The sequence below is a fragment of the Scyliorhinus torazame genome, chromosome 1, assembly GCF_047496885.1.
Source record: "Scyliorhinus torazame isolate Kashiwa2021f chromosome 1, sScyTor2.1, whole genome shotgun sequence".
NCBI classification, from domain to species: domain Eukaryota; kingdom Metazoa; phylum Chordata; class Chondrichthyes; order Carcharhiniformes; family Scyliorhinidae; genus Scyliorhinus; species Scyliorhinus torazame.
In genome coordinates, this window is record NC_092707.1 from 364,867,909 (window position 1) to 364,882,101 (window position 14,193).

Genomic DNA, 14,193 nt, shown 5'->3' on the forward strand with positions numbered 1-14,193 from the left:
TTGCCCTTCAGAGCTGCTGCTGCTCCTGAACTCGGGAACTGGTCACGTAGTCCAGTATTTGGGCATGTTCAATTGAAAATTGTATTCTATTTATGTTTTATAAATGCTGACCAGAAAGAGTATCCGTTTTGTATCAGCCTGACTCTCCCCATTTCCACTACTCCCATCTTTTCCCCATGTTCCATGTTTTGTGACATCAAACTCACATTACTGCCCTCCCAAAAGTTCCATGAGAAAAAAAACATTTTTTTAATACTAAAATGCTGTTTATATTCTGTTGACTTGGTGTTTTGAGATTCATTCCATCTACACCTGTCTTCACTTGTCGTTGTGGGGGCCTACTTATGTTGGAGCAGTGCCAGTCAGCTTTGTTTTTCTACTGTTGCTTCAAGAATTAATTGGCACTTTGTGAAGGTTTCCTTCTATCACCTGGCTTTTGCATTTTGGGAAGTTGTTTAGATATCCTCTGATTGAGTAGGACAGCATGATATGGTTGTGATGGGTGGGGGAGGTGATAAAAGGCAGTGATGCCAAGTGAATCTGGGCCCCAGGATTTGATGTGTCCCATTTCTTGTGGAGGCCGAGAAAAACCTGTGCGGATTTGGATATGCCCAACTGGTGTTTCATCTACATGCTTGTTGAATGACAAACCAGCTGTCCAGCCAACTGAGCTAAACCTGTCTGGTTCCAGAATGGAGATCCACACTTTGTGACAGCAGAAGGCGGTCACATCAGAAACCAGAGGGGGCAAGCTTTGGGCAGGATCCTCGAAAGATGCTAGATCTGAACCTTGTGGATTTCTGGATCTGTCTCAAAAATGGATGAAGGAATATAACCAGAATTTGTAATCGTGGGTGCTTTATCCATAACTCCTTTGGACATCAGGCGTCACTCTTCAGGGGATCGAGCAGATGCTGTTTGCGAACAATATGATTTGATTTATTTTCCTTTTGCCTCTCTCTCTCTCTCTCACACATTTGCAGCCATTTAAAAAAAAAAATACAAGTACACAATTCTTTTTATTTTCCAATTAAGGGGCAATTTAGCGTGGCCAATTCATCTAACCTGCGCATCTTTTTGGGTTGTGGGGGGTGAGACCCATGCAGACACGGGGAGAATGTGTAAACGGACAGTGACCCGGTGCTGGGATCGAACCCGGGTCCTCAGCGCAGTGAGGTAACAGTGCTAACCACTTTGCCGTGCTGCCTATTCTTGGAGCCATTCTGACGTACTTGGTGAGTTTGCTTAACTCAGAAGACTTTTATTTTAATGAGAAACAGAGTGGTGTCATCGAAGGTAAAGAAGCTTTTCCCTGCTGTCTTGGACTCGCTCAGCGCCCCTCCCCCACAATCAAGAGTTTGGCAAGTCACTCTATTGCTCCACACTGTGTTAAACATTAATTATTTGGGCTGGGATCAGAAGCTGGTTTATTGTATTCTTCCAGTTTAAGACAAATGGCACTTTAAGCTACAGATTGCTTGTCCGTGACACCCGGAAATTGTACAGATTGAGAATATACCTGTAAAATGAAAATGCTTCCTGTGCTTGGTGGCTCACTGAAGCTTGATTGTTTAGTAATGCAAAAGCTGTTGGAGCCTCCCACTCGGCATAACCTGATAAGTATCGCATTGCAGATAATATTGCAAACATAGAATTTTTCTGAGCTTTTCGCCATTGTATTACTTTGCTGGGAATACCCATTAATTTAATAAAAATGTTTTAATTTACAGTCCCCAGTGGTTAGCACTGTTGCTTCAGAGCACCAGGGACCTGGGTTTGATTCCCGGCTTGGGTCACTGTCTGTACGGTCTGCGTGGGTTTCCTCCGGGTGCTCCCGGTTTCCTTCCAGAAGTCCCGAAAGATGTGCTGGTCAGGTGAATTAGACATTCTGAATTCTCCCTCAGTCTACCCGAACAGGTGCTGGAATGTGGCGACTAGAGGTTTTTCACAGTAACTTCATTGCAGTGTTAATGTAAGCCTACTTGTGACAATAAAGATTATTATTCTTTTTTTTCAATTAAGGGGCAATTTAGCATGGGCAGTCCACCTACCCTGCACATCTTTGTGTTGTGGGGATGAGACCCATGCAGACACGGGGAGAATGTGCAAACTCCACACGGACAGTGACCCGGGGCTGGGAGCAGTGCTAACCACTGCCACCATGCCATCCTATAAAAATGTTTTTATTGAAAATTTTCATTTAAGACAAACAAACCTATTAAACATATTATCCAAATACACAATTGTATCAACCATAATAAAAGATATGAATAAAATACATCATTATAATAAAAATAAGAGAAATGCGATTAAAATGTACACCTGTAATAAACTTAGTAAAATTGAGACCAGTGTACACAAGTGTAGTAAATAAATAGACAAGAATTACCCCGTTGTAAACTGAGGAGGCGGATGAACACACAGTACAGCACCACAAGAAGAAGCAAAAAAGGAGATAAAACTTTGCATGGAGATTTGCCTTTTGTAGGATCGTGCTGTTTGTGAGCACCCATGCCCCTGGTGTAGTGCAAACATTTCACTTCCTCCTTGTAGTGTTATGGGTGTCCGCCGCCCCGACTCTTTTCTTCCCCCTCCCAAACACACACTAGCTATTCCTCGTGGAATTCTTCCTCTAACCCTTGATGGCAAATTTTATTTTTTTCGAGCCTCAGGAATTCCACAGGACAGCCACACTTGAAGCCTTGGGTGGTGCTGCTGACCTCCACCCGAGCAGGAGTCGCTGCGGGCAAGGGCAATCGGGAGGCGAAGGCCAAGGAGTGGCCCCTCTCCCCTCAGAGTTCTGGCTGCTCTGACCACTCCGAATTCCACCCCTTCACTCCCACGACATTGGACATGGCCTCAAAGAAGGTGGTCCAGAGCCCGATTAGCTTGGGACTGGCCCAAAACATGTGGGAGTGCTTGGCCAGACCCACCCTGACACCACTCGCACCTGTCTTTCAACTCTGGGAAGGAGGTGAAGTTCACCCTATACAGGACCTTGTTCCAGATTTCTCCCCCTATTTCTGTGCCCAGTTCTTCCTCCCATCTTTCTCTTGTCTCATCCAGTGGGGCCCTTACCTCTAGCAGTTGTCCATGCACGTCTGCGCATTCACCGTCCCCATGTGTGTCCTGCGCTAATGGTCTGTCAGCAGGGTGTGTCTGAAGCTGTGCCCAGTTGTGGGCTATTTAGATTGCCAGGTTATCTGAATTTGGTTTGGGCCAGTCTGAATGGCAGCGTTCCCAGGTCTGCGTCTTACCCCTGTGGGTTCACCGGGAAGATTTTGCTCTTGCTCTTGCTCAGATGTAGAGCAGCAAGTCATCCACCTAGAGAAAGACTCTGTGCTCCCTGTCTCCTCTCTGAATGCCTCTCTACCTCTCCACTGATCTGAGTGCGATAGCCAGCGGCTCAATTGCCAGAGTGAACAGTAGCGGGGAAAATGGACATCCTTGCCTCGTGTCTCTGTGTAGCCGAATATAGTCAGCTGGTGGCATTTGCCTGTACGCTCGTCATGGGAGCGCTGTACCACCCACGATCTGGGGGAACATTGTGGCCTCCTCGAGGAAGACGTTCTGTAATTGAAGGTATCGAAACTCCTTCCCTTTCGGGATATGGAGCTTTCTCCGTTAATTCCCCCAGGGTTGCTTCTCTACTGTCCACGTATAGGTCCCTTACTGTCAACTCTCCTTCGTCCCAGGTTCTTCGTGTGGCTTCCACCACCAGGTTCACCGAACACTTGGCTGGGGTGGGGGGGGGGAATAGGAGTGGGGTGGTGGCCAGTGTCCACAGGGACATTCCAGCACAGGAGGTCTCCATCCATACCCATTCCGGCTCCCTCAGCCACCACCGCACCCGTTCTATATTTGTTGCCCAGTGGTAGAGGTTCAGTAGTGCTCGCTCCCCGCCCCCACCCTCTCTCTGTAGGACGGTTTTGCGGATCCTGGGGTACTTTCCAGCCACACACAGACCATGATTAATTTGTCCACCTTGGTGAAGGATTTGGGGATGAAGATCGTGAGTGATCTTAATATGAAGCGGAACCTTGGCAGCACGTTCATTTTAATTGTCTGCACGCTCCCTGCCAAGAAGAGCTGGAACGAGTCCCACCTCAGGAGGCCTTTTCACCTCCTCCACCCGGTTAGAGAGATTCCACTTATGGAGCTGTGCCCAGTTGTGGGCTATTTAGATTGCCAGGTTATCTGAATTTGGTTTGGGCCAGTCTGAATGGCAGCGTTCCCAGGTCTGCGTCTTCCCCCTGCGGGTTCACCGGGAAGATTTCGCTCTTGCTCAGATGTAGAGCAGCAGGTAATCCACCTAGAGAAAGACTCTGCTCCCTGTCTCCACTCTGAATGTTTCTCTACCTCTCCACTGATCTGAGTGCGATAGCCAGCGGCTCAATTGCCAGAGTGAACAGCAGTGGGAAAATGGACATCCTTGCCTCGTGTCTCTGTGTAGCCGAATATAGTCAGCTGGTGGCATTTGCCCGTACCCTCGCCGTGGGAGCGCTGTACCACCCACGATGTGAACCCTGGCCCAAACCGTTCCACTGTCTCCATGAGGTACTTACACTCTACTTGATTGAAGGCCTTCTCTGCGTCCAGGGAGATGATCACTTCTGGTATCTCCTCCTCGGGTGGGGTTATGACCACGTTCAATAGCATCTGATGTTCGCTGTCTGCCCTTGACAAACCCAGGAATACCCTTTCATAGAGTTGACCCTTGTAGGGACCAATTTGGGGTTGGTGGGATGGGGGTAGGGAAGCCAGCATAGAGGAGAGTGCAGTTTTCAATGCTTCCAAAGGTGGGCTGGATCTAAGCCAACCTCTTTACCTCCGGCCTTGCTTCAACGTTTAGGGTAAGGGTACAGCCAACTGGTAAAGTTGTATGTAAGCAAACCTCATTTTAAAGGTATCAATCCAAAGAAAGCAATTCTTAACCATACACTGCCGTATACAGAATATGTGTTGAACCGTACCAACCTACTCCCAGATATGTGCTAAGATACCATCCCACTCCCTCTTACCCCTGACTTCCGCATGTCCTGACTTTTAATATCAAACAAAACTGTTGTTCAAATGTATCTTTGTCACTGAATGTGTATTTCTGTGGAGTTGCCCATGCCTATCCATCTTGCACATTGTGCTGCCTAACTTTCTTATGTACAACGTCAAGTTTAAATTTATCGTTTGTTAGTGTTATCTGCTGTAGCCAGTAAGATGGATGTGTGCATTTGGCTGTACAAGTCTCGCCATTATGTTGATGGAAACAATACATTATTGTTACATTTTCCTTGCACTTCTCTCCTTCTGGCATCCAATTTTCCCCAAGACTGTATAAAACACCGTGAGCCATTTTTCTTCAGTAAACGCAACTGTCGTGAGTGGAGTGGATGTCTCAATTATTTCAAAATGGAGGGTAATAAAACTTGAAAAACAAAGGTCCTGCTGCCCTCTGCAGGCCATTGTTGAATTAGTGTTTAAATTCCAGCAACTGCTTGAAGGAGTTGTTGTCCAGCTAGTTTGGAATTCACCAAGGTTTACCCAGAAAACGCAAAGCTCCTGGGGAGTAAAAGATCAGGAAGCAGTCCATTGCTTAGATGAGGTCATTGAAATTTTTTTGCAGATAATATGGAGGAGAAATATTGGCACAATTACTGCAGAGGTTTCTGAACATTGCAAGCGAGGAGGCCCGAAAATGTTTGCATGCAAAGCATCAGCTTTTTAAATTAACTTCTGCACCCAGCTCGGTCACAAGAAATCCTGATGCCCATATATGATTGACTTAAGTATTAGGTAAAGTTGCCGTAGTCCCAGATGACCATCGGCTGCTTTCCCCTTTGAGGGGGAGAGCTGATTGGTGGTGATTTAACCTGAGGATCACCACACCTCAGGTGAGGGACAAAGTTGAGAAGGCTTCAGAATAACCTCAGCTGATATAGGAATTGAACCCAAGCTGCTAGCCTTGCTCTGCATCACAAACCAGCTCTGAGCTAAACCGGCCTCCATGACTAAAGTATAGTTTGTACAAGAATGTCAACAAAATGTGTGATGTCTAAATGGCATAATTGGGAGTTCATTAAAAACATCCTCTCCAAAAATTTGTGTTATGTGCACCTTTGCCCCATTTCCCAATCGATTATACCTCTTAACACCCAAATCAAGAAGGTGAGTCCAGTGTACAGATTGTAGAGACACCACTGTATAAGATGTGGTCCGGTTTTGTAATAAAAAAAATGCTAGAGAAACTCAGCAGGTATGGCAGCATCTGTGGATAGAGAAACAGAATAAACATTTGGAGTCTGTACGATTCTTCAGAGCTAAAGAGGGAGAAATGTGATGGATTTAATACTGTTTAAAATGGGGCAGAGCAAAATAGGCCAGGGATAGGTGGGAACTTGGGAGAGATTTGACAATGATGTGATGGACACAAGATAAAGGGAGTGTTAGTGGTAGTGTTATAGTGCCATAAAGGTAAGATAGCAGAATGTGTTTAACAACAAGTGAAAGCAAAACTTAAGAGCAAGTCACAGATGCCCTGTGGGGAGGTGGAACATTGGGTCAAAAAAATTGGATATAAAAAAAGATTCAGGATGGAGGAGAGAGCTCATGGTCTGAAATTGTTGAACTCCATGGTAAGTTTGAAAAGCTGTAAAAACGCAGCACGGTGATACAGTGGTTAGCACTGCTGCCTCACGCTGCCAAGGTCCCAGGTTCAATCCCAGCCCTGGGTCACTGTCCATGTGGAGTTTGCACATTCTCCCAGTGTTTGCGTGGGTTTCGCCCCCACAACTCAAGATGTGCAGAGTCGGTGGATTGGCCACAATAAATGACCCCTTAATTGGAAAAAATGAATTGGGTACTCTAAATTTTAAAATAAAAAAAGCTGTAAAATGCCTCCTCAGAAGGAGGCGCTGTTCCTTCGGTTTGCATTGGGCTTCACTGGAACATAGTAGCAGACCAAGGATGGATATGTGGGCATGAGAGCAAGATTGGGAGTTGAAATGGCAAGTGACAGGGAGGTCCGGGTCACGCTGGGGAACTGACCGACGGTTCCACAAAGGTCACCTAGACTGCATTTAAAACCCCTGATGGAGAGGGTGGAACCCTTGGTTCTGGAAGGAGGAAGACCTGTCAGGTGCCGTTTTGGAATGTAGCATTATTGGAACAGATGCAACAGAAGTGGAGAAATTGGGTGAATGGGATGGAGTTCCTACAAGAGATGGGCTGGGAGGAGCTGTATTTGAGGTAGCTGTGGGAGTCGGTGGGCTTGTAATGAATGTTGGTAGCCAGTCTATCGCAAGAAATGGAGACAGAGTGGTAAGGGAAGTGTTGGAGATGGACCATGTGAAGGTGAGAGAGGGTTGGAAATTGAAAGCAAGATCGATTATAAATTTTTCCAGGTCCACCCGAGAGCATTAAGCAGCACCGATAGCCAACAATATAACAGGAAAAGAGTTCTGGGAGGGGGCCCCGAGTAGGACTGAGACGAGGGATGTTCCTCATACCCCACAAAAAGACAGGTGTAACTGGGGCCCATATAGGTACACTTGGTCACACCTTTTATTTGCAGGAAGTGAGACGAGTTAAAGGAGAAATTGTTGAGTGAGAGAACAGCTTCATTTTGTGCGGGGTCTTTATGGATTTTGTCTGCACTATACTCTCATGGCCATAAGGTGGCAGGGTAACACTCAGAATCCCGATTTATTTGTAAATTTGCAAGGCAGCAGAATGTAGAAGGATTCCAAACTGAGAATGCAGCATGTTAAAAATGGTTAGAGAGGTAGGATATTTTGTAACCTTCAAATTATAGTTGTTTCTGATGCAAAGTGGCTCCCTTCAATATTATGATGGCAACTGTGCTGCAGAAGAACATGGATTGGCTGAGAATGCTTTGGGTGTTCTGAGGTTGTGAAAAGTGCTCAACAGATGCAAGTTCTGTCCTGTGAACAGGAATTTTCTTTGTAGGCCTGGCATTTCTGTTTTGGCAGGCCATTTCCAGAAGTAAGGAGGGAAGTGAGGGCGGTTCTTTGTGTCGGTTTTACCTTTTCCTCTCGGTTTTTCTCCCTAAATCCTCCCTGATTTGCCAGGCCAAGGATCAAAACCACAAGCTGAGATAGTGCCCAGCCTACATCATCCCAGGCTCTTGCCAATGTTGCTGTAACCAAATAAATTAAACTGGGATTGAAGCAATGGAGCTGCTTGACTGGAGCCAAGAAAGTCTTTCTCTTCCAAACACGGCTTGCCCTTGCAGGTCTGGAACCTGGCTGTTGCCATCTTTCCACAGGGATGCAGTTCCAATACGGAAGCATTGGGATGCAGTTCCAATACGGAATTGGACAGACTGAGGCAGTGAAGTTGCATGCCAACTCTCTGATGACACAGTGTGTGTTATACCACAGCTTCATGTGCTGTTCCCTCCCCCCCCCCAGTTTCTGATCTGATTGGGACCAACATGTTAATAAGCAGCTTTGAGCTCTATTCCATTAAAAAAACAAATGTCTAATAAGTTCTTGTCAATTATCTTGAAAAGACTTAACCTGGTGGAGACCTTTGTGGACGACACTGAGCTGCGGCAGAATTTACAAGAGGACCTGCTTCGACGATTTCCTGACCTCAACCGCCTGGCGAAGAAGTTCCAGCGTCAGGCGGCAACCCTGCAGGATTGCTATCGGATTTACCAGGCTGTCCATCATCTCCCCAACATGGTGCAGGTGTTGGACAGATATGAAGGTAAGAAATAACACTTTAGGAAATTCTGCCATGTTCAACATACATTATTCGTCGTGCTGCATTCTGCAGTTCTGGGAGCCCATGCAACATATTCACTTTTGTAATCTGCAGCAAAATTAAGTTTAAACTGGGCTCTTTAATTTCAAATACCCTGCAGATAACTAAGTCCCATTTGGCAGCCCTTGTTTACCAGGCAACCCACCAGCTTTGCTTTTTTCACAGTGAGAAACCCTTTCACGTTTTGAGTTTCCAATTATTTTTTTGTCTATCTTTGTTTGAGCACTTCTGTTTACATATTGCCACGGTCTTTTTAAAACAGAACAACAGACCAGATTTGGGTTCCGATCCCCAAAACACAAGTAAAAATCCTGGACTCCCACACAACCACCGTTTAATTTATTTGGTTGCAGATTAACGATGGCAGCTTTGTTTTATTAATGGCAATGTTACTAATTACACTGAAAAACCTGCAGACTCATTGTGTAAATTCCCACCCCAAAAAGTGCAGTAAAACTTGCCACATTGTGTATAAAAGTAGAATTTGACTTACCGAGTCACGAGTAGCTCAGGACGTTTCGATACATCCAAAATCTCCCTTCGCTCTGCCCAATCCCTGCTACACCATCTCCCATGTCATAATTCTTGTGACCTTCCTTGGTGCGATTGCCAAGAGGGGTATTTTTATGCTCTGGCTTCTGACCCACAAGATATTCTGTAAAAGGCACGTAACATGAACCAGCGGCTCCTGCCTCCTGTTCACTGCTTTCCCCAAGTCCTGGGCTCATGTACTGTGGATTAGGGTGGGGTGTGGCAGATGGGGCCTTTTACTGTTTTTTTTGTAAAATATTTTTATTCTCCATTTTCACATTTCTTCAAAATTTACACCCCACCAACAAGCAGTAAACGGTAACAAATACAAAGTCAATTCCCTTATGAACAACAACAATCCCATCCTCCCACCACCCCAAACAACGACTCACTTGACAATACAAGCATCAAATAAAACAAACCCTCCCACGGTGGGACAAACAAAGGAGAAAATAAAAGAAAAAGGAATCAGGAATTGCCTATGGTCACCGTTGACCTATAGAGTCCCCTCCCTCCCTTAACATTCAATGCCATCCAATCCCCGAAAGAGAACCGTAAATAACACTCACGCATTGCAAGCCCCCCCGACTCCTCCCCTCCACTTCCTTTTACAAAACCCCTCCCCTCAACCTCTGTTCCTTCCCCCCCAACTTTCCACCCTGGCTAGACTCATCGGAACCTGTTCTGCCGGGCTCCGATGGCCGCAGCCCCTCCCCCACCTCACTCCCGTTCACTGGCCGGCTTACACCGGCCAGCGTGGAGGCCCCCACCTGGGTTTCTTTCCCCCTTGCCCGGTCCCAGGAAAACCAAGAAATCCCCTTTAGCACAAAACCCTGCATAAACACTCAAGCCCCAAAGAACCATCATTGCAAGCAAAAGTCCCATCTCTTCCCTTGTCCAAGTATTTACAACGTTAGCTCAATTGGCACATACACCAGCAGCAGTGAAAAAATACAGTTACATGAGGCTACATCGGTACATGGCTACTTCTCAATTCGGCCACAGTCCTTCTGCCTTCGCAAACTCCTCTGCTGCTTCCGCCGTCCCGAAATAAAAGTCCTTGGATTTGTAGGTCACCCTTAACTTAGCTGGGTATACTATGCCGCACTGCACCTTGCTTTCTTTTAATAAATATTTTATTAAAAATTTTTGGTCAACCAACACAGTACATTGTGCATCCTTTACACAATATTATAACAACACAAATAACAATGACCTATTTTATAAACAAAAAATGAATAAATAATAAATAACAAAAATGAAAACTAACCCTAATTGGCAACTGCCTTATCACAAGTAACACTCTCCAAAAATATAATTTAACAGTCCAATATATAATTATCTGTCGCAACGACCTATACATATTATACAGTATATATTAACAACCCTGAGAGTCCTTCTGGTTCCTCCTCACCCCCCCCCCGATCCTGGGCTGCTGCTGCTGCCTTCTTTTTTCCATTCCATCTATCTTTCTGCGAGGTATTCGACGAATGGTTGCCACCGCCTGGTGAACCCTTGAGCCGACCCCCTTAGAACGAACTTAATCCGCTCTAGCTTTATAAACCCTGGCATGTCATTTATCCAGGTCTCCACCCCCGGGGCCTTGGCTTCTTTCCACATTAACAATATCCTGCGCCGGGCTACTAGGGACGCAAAGGCCAAAACATCGGCCTCTCTCGCCTCCTGCACTCCCGGCTCTTGTGCAACCCCAAATATAGCCAACCCCCAGCTTGGTTCGACCCGGACCCCCACTACTTTTGAAAGCACCTTTGTCACCCCCATCCAAAACCCCTGTAGTGCCGGGCATGACCAAAACATATGGGTATGATTCGCTGGGCTTCTCGAGCACCTCGCACACCTATCCTCCACCCCAAAAAATTTACTGAGCCGTGCTCCAGTCATATGCGCCCTGTGTAATACCTTAAACTGAATCAGGCTTAGCCTGGCACACGAGGACGACAAATTTACCCTGCTTAGGGCATCTGCCCACAGCCCCTCCTCGATCTCCTCCCCCAGCTCTTCTTCCCATTTCCCTTTTAGTTCATCTACCATAGTCTCCCCTTCGTCCCTCATTTCCCTATATCTATCTGACACCTTACCATCCCCCACCCATGTCTTTGAGATCACTCTGTCCTGCACCTCTTGTGTCGGGAGCTGTGGGAATTCCCTCACCTGTTGCCTCGCAAAAGCCCTCAGTTGCATATACCTGAATGCATTCCCTTGGGGCAACCCATATTTCTCGGTCAGCGCTCCCAGACTCGCGAACTTCCCATCCACAAACAGATCTTTCAGTTGCGTTATTCCTGCTCTTTGCCACATTCCATATCCCCCATCCATTCCCCCGGGGCAAACCTATGGTTGTTTCTTATCGGGGACCCCCCCAAGACTCCAGTCTTTCCCCTATGCCGTCTCCACTGTCCCCAAATCTTCAGTGGAGCCACCACCACCGGGCTTGTGGTGTAGTTCCTCGGTGAGAACGGCAATGGGGCTGTCACCGTAGCCTGTAGGCTAGTCCCCCTGCAGGACGCCCTCTCTAATCTCTTCCACGCCGCTCCCTCCTCCTCTCCCATCCACTTACTCACCATTGAAATATTAGCGGCCCAATAATACTCACTTAGGCTCGGTAGTGCCAGCCCCCCCCCTATCCCTGCTACGCTGTAAGAATCCCGTCCTCACTCTCGGGGTCTTCCCGGCCCACACAAAACCCATGATGCTCTTTTCAATCCTTTTAAAAAAAGCCTTCGTGATCACCACCGGGAGGCACTGAAACACAAAGAGGAATCTCGGGAGGACCACCATCTTAACCGCCTGCACCCTCCCTGCCAGTGACAGGGATACCATACCCCATCTCTTGAAATCCTCCTCCATTTGTTCCACCAACCGCGTTAAATTTAACCTATGCAATGTGCCCCAATTCTTGGCTATCTGGATCCCCAGATAACGAAAGTCCCTTGTTACCTTCCTCAACGGTAGGTCCTCTATTTCTCTACCCTGCTCCCCTGGATGCACCACAAACAACTCACTTTTCCCCATGTTCAATTTATACCCTGAAAAATCCCCAAACTCCCCAAGTATCTGCATTATTTCTGGCATCCCCTCCGCCGGGTCTGCCACGTATAGTAGCAAATCGTCCGCATAACAAAGATACCCGGTGTTCTTCTCCTCCTCTAAGTACTCCCCTCCACTTCTTGGAACCCCTCAACGCTATCGCCAGGGGCTCAATCGCCAGTGCAAACAATAATGGGGACTGAGGGCATCCCTGCCTTGTCCCTCTATGGAGCCGAAAATATGCAGATCCCCGTCCATTCGTGACCACGCTCGCCATCGGGGCCCTATACAACAGCTGCACCCATCTAACATACCCCTCTCCAAAACCAAATCTCCTCAACACCTCCCACAAATAATCCCACTCCACTCTATCAAATGCTTTCTTGGCATCCATCGCCACTACTATCTCCGTTTCCCCCTCTGGTGGGGCCATCATCATTACCCCTAACAGCCTCCGTATATTCGTGTTCAGCTGTCTCCCCTTCACAAACCCAGTTTGGTCCTCGTGGACCACCCCCGGGACACATTCCTCTATTCTCATTGCCATTACCTTGGCCAGGATCTTGGCATCTACATTTAGGAGGGAAATAGGTCTATAGGACCCGCATTGTAGCGGGTCCTTTTCCTTCTTTAAGAGAAGCGATATCGTTGCTTCAGACATAGTCGGGGGCAGTTGTCCCCTTTCCTTTGCCTCATTAAAGGTCCTCGTCAATACCGGGCGAGCAAGTCCACATATTTTCTATAGAATTCGACTGGGAATCCATCCGGTCCCGGGGCCTTTCCCGCCTGCATGCTCCTAATTCCTTTCACCACTTCTTCTACCTCGATCTGTGCTCCCAGTCCCACCCTTTCCTGCTCTTCCACCTTGGGAAATTCCAGCCGATGCAAGAAGCCCATCATTCTCTCCCTCCCATGCGGGGATTGAGCTTCATATAATTTTTTATAAAATGTCTTGAACACTCCATTCACTCTCTCCGCTCCCCGCTCCATCTCTCCTTCCTCATCCCTCACTCCCCCTATTTCCCTCGCTGCTCCCCTTTTCCTCAATTGGTGTGCCAGCAACCTGCTCGCCTTCTCCCCATATTCGTACTGTACACCCTGTGCCTTCCTCCATTGTGCCTCTGCAGTGCCCGTAGTCAGCAAGTCAAATTCTACATGTAGCCTTTGCCTTTCCCTGTACAGTCCCTCCTCCGGTGCTTCCGCATATTGTCTGTCCACCCTCAAAAGTTCTTGCAGCAACCGCTCCCGTTCCTTACTCTCCTGCTTCCCTTTATGTGCCCTTATTGATATCAGCTCCCCTCTAACCACCGCCTTCAGCGCCTCCCAGACCACTCCCACCTGGACCTCCCCATTATTGAGTTCCAAGTACTTTTCAATGCACCCCCTCACCCTTAGACACACCCCCTCATCTGCCATTAGTCCCATGTCCATTCTCCAGGGTGGGCGCCCTCCTGTTTCCTCCCCTATCTCCAAGTCTACCCAGTATGGAGCGTGATCCGAAATGGCTATAGCCGTATACTCCGTTCCCCTCACCTTCGGGATCAACGCCCTTCCCAGCACAAAAAAGTCTATTCGCGAGTAGACTTTATGGACATAGGAGAAAAACGAGAACTCCTTACTCCTAGGTTTGCTAAATCTCCACGGGTCTACACCTCCCATCTGCTCCATAAAATCTTTAAGTACCTTGGCTGCTGCCGGCCTCCTTCCAGTCCTGGACTTCGACCTATCCAGCCCTGGTTCCAACACCGTATTAAAATCTCCCCCCATTATCAGCTTTCCCATCTCTAGGTCTGGAATGCGTCCTAGCATCCGCCTCATAAAATTGGCATC

General features: G+C 47.3%; 1 protein-coding gene across 1 annotated transcript in view; it reads left to right on the forward strand.

Moving 5' to 3' along the window:
- Positions 1 to 14,193, forward strand: part of msh2 (mutS homolog 2 (E. coli)) — a 117,756-nt gene that overhangs the window by 35,130 nt on the left and 68,433 nt on the right. Inside the window, exon 7 of the mRNA XM_072511135.1 lies at positions 8,528 to 8,727. Coding sequence (XP_072367236.1) covers positions 8,528 to 8,727 — 200 coding nt within the window. The remainder of the gene's footprint in view (positions 1 to 8,527; positions 8,728 to 14,193) is intronic.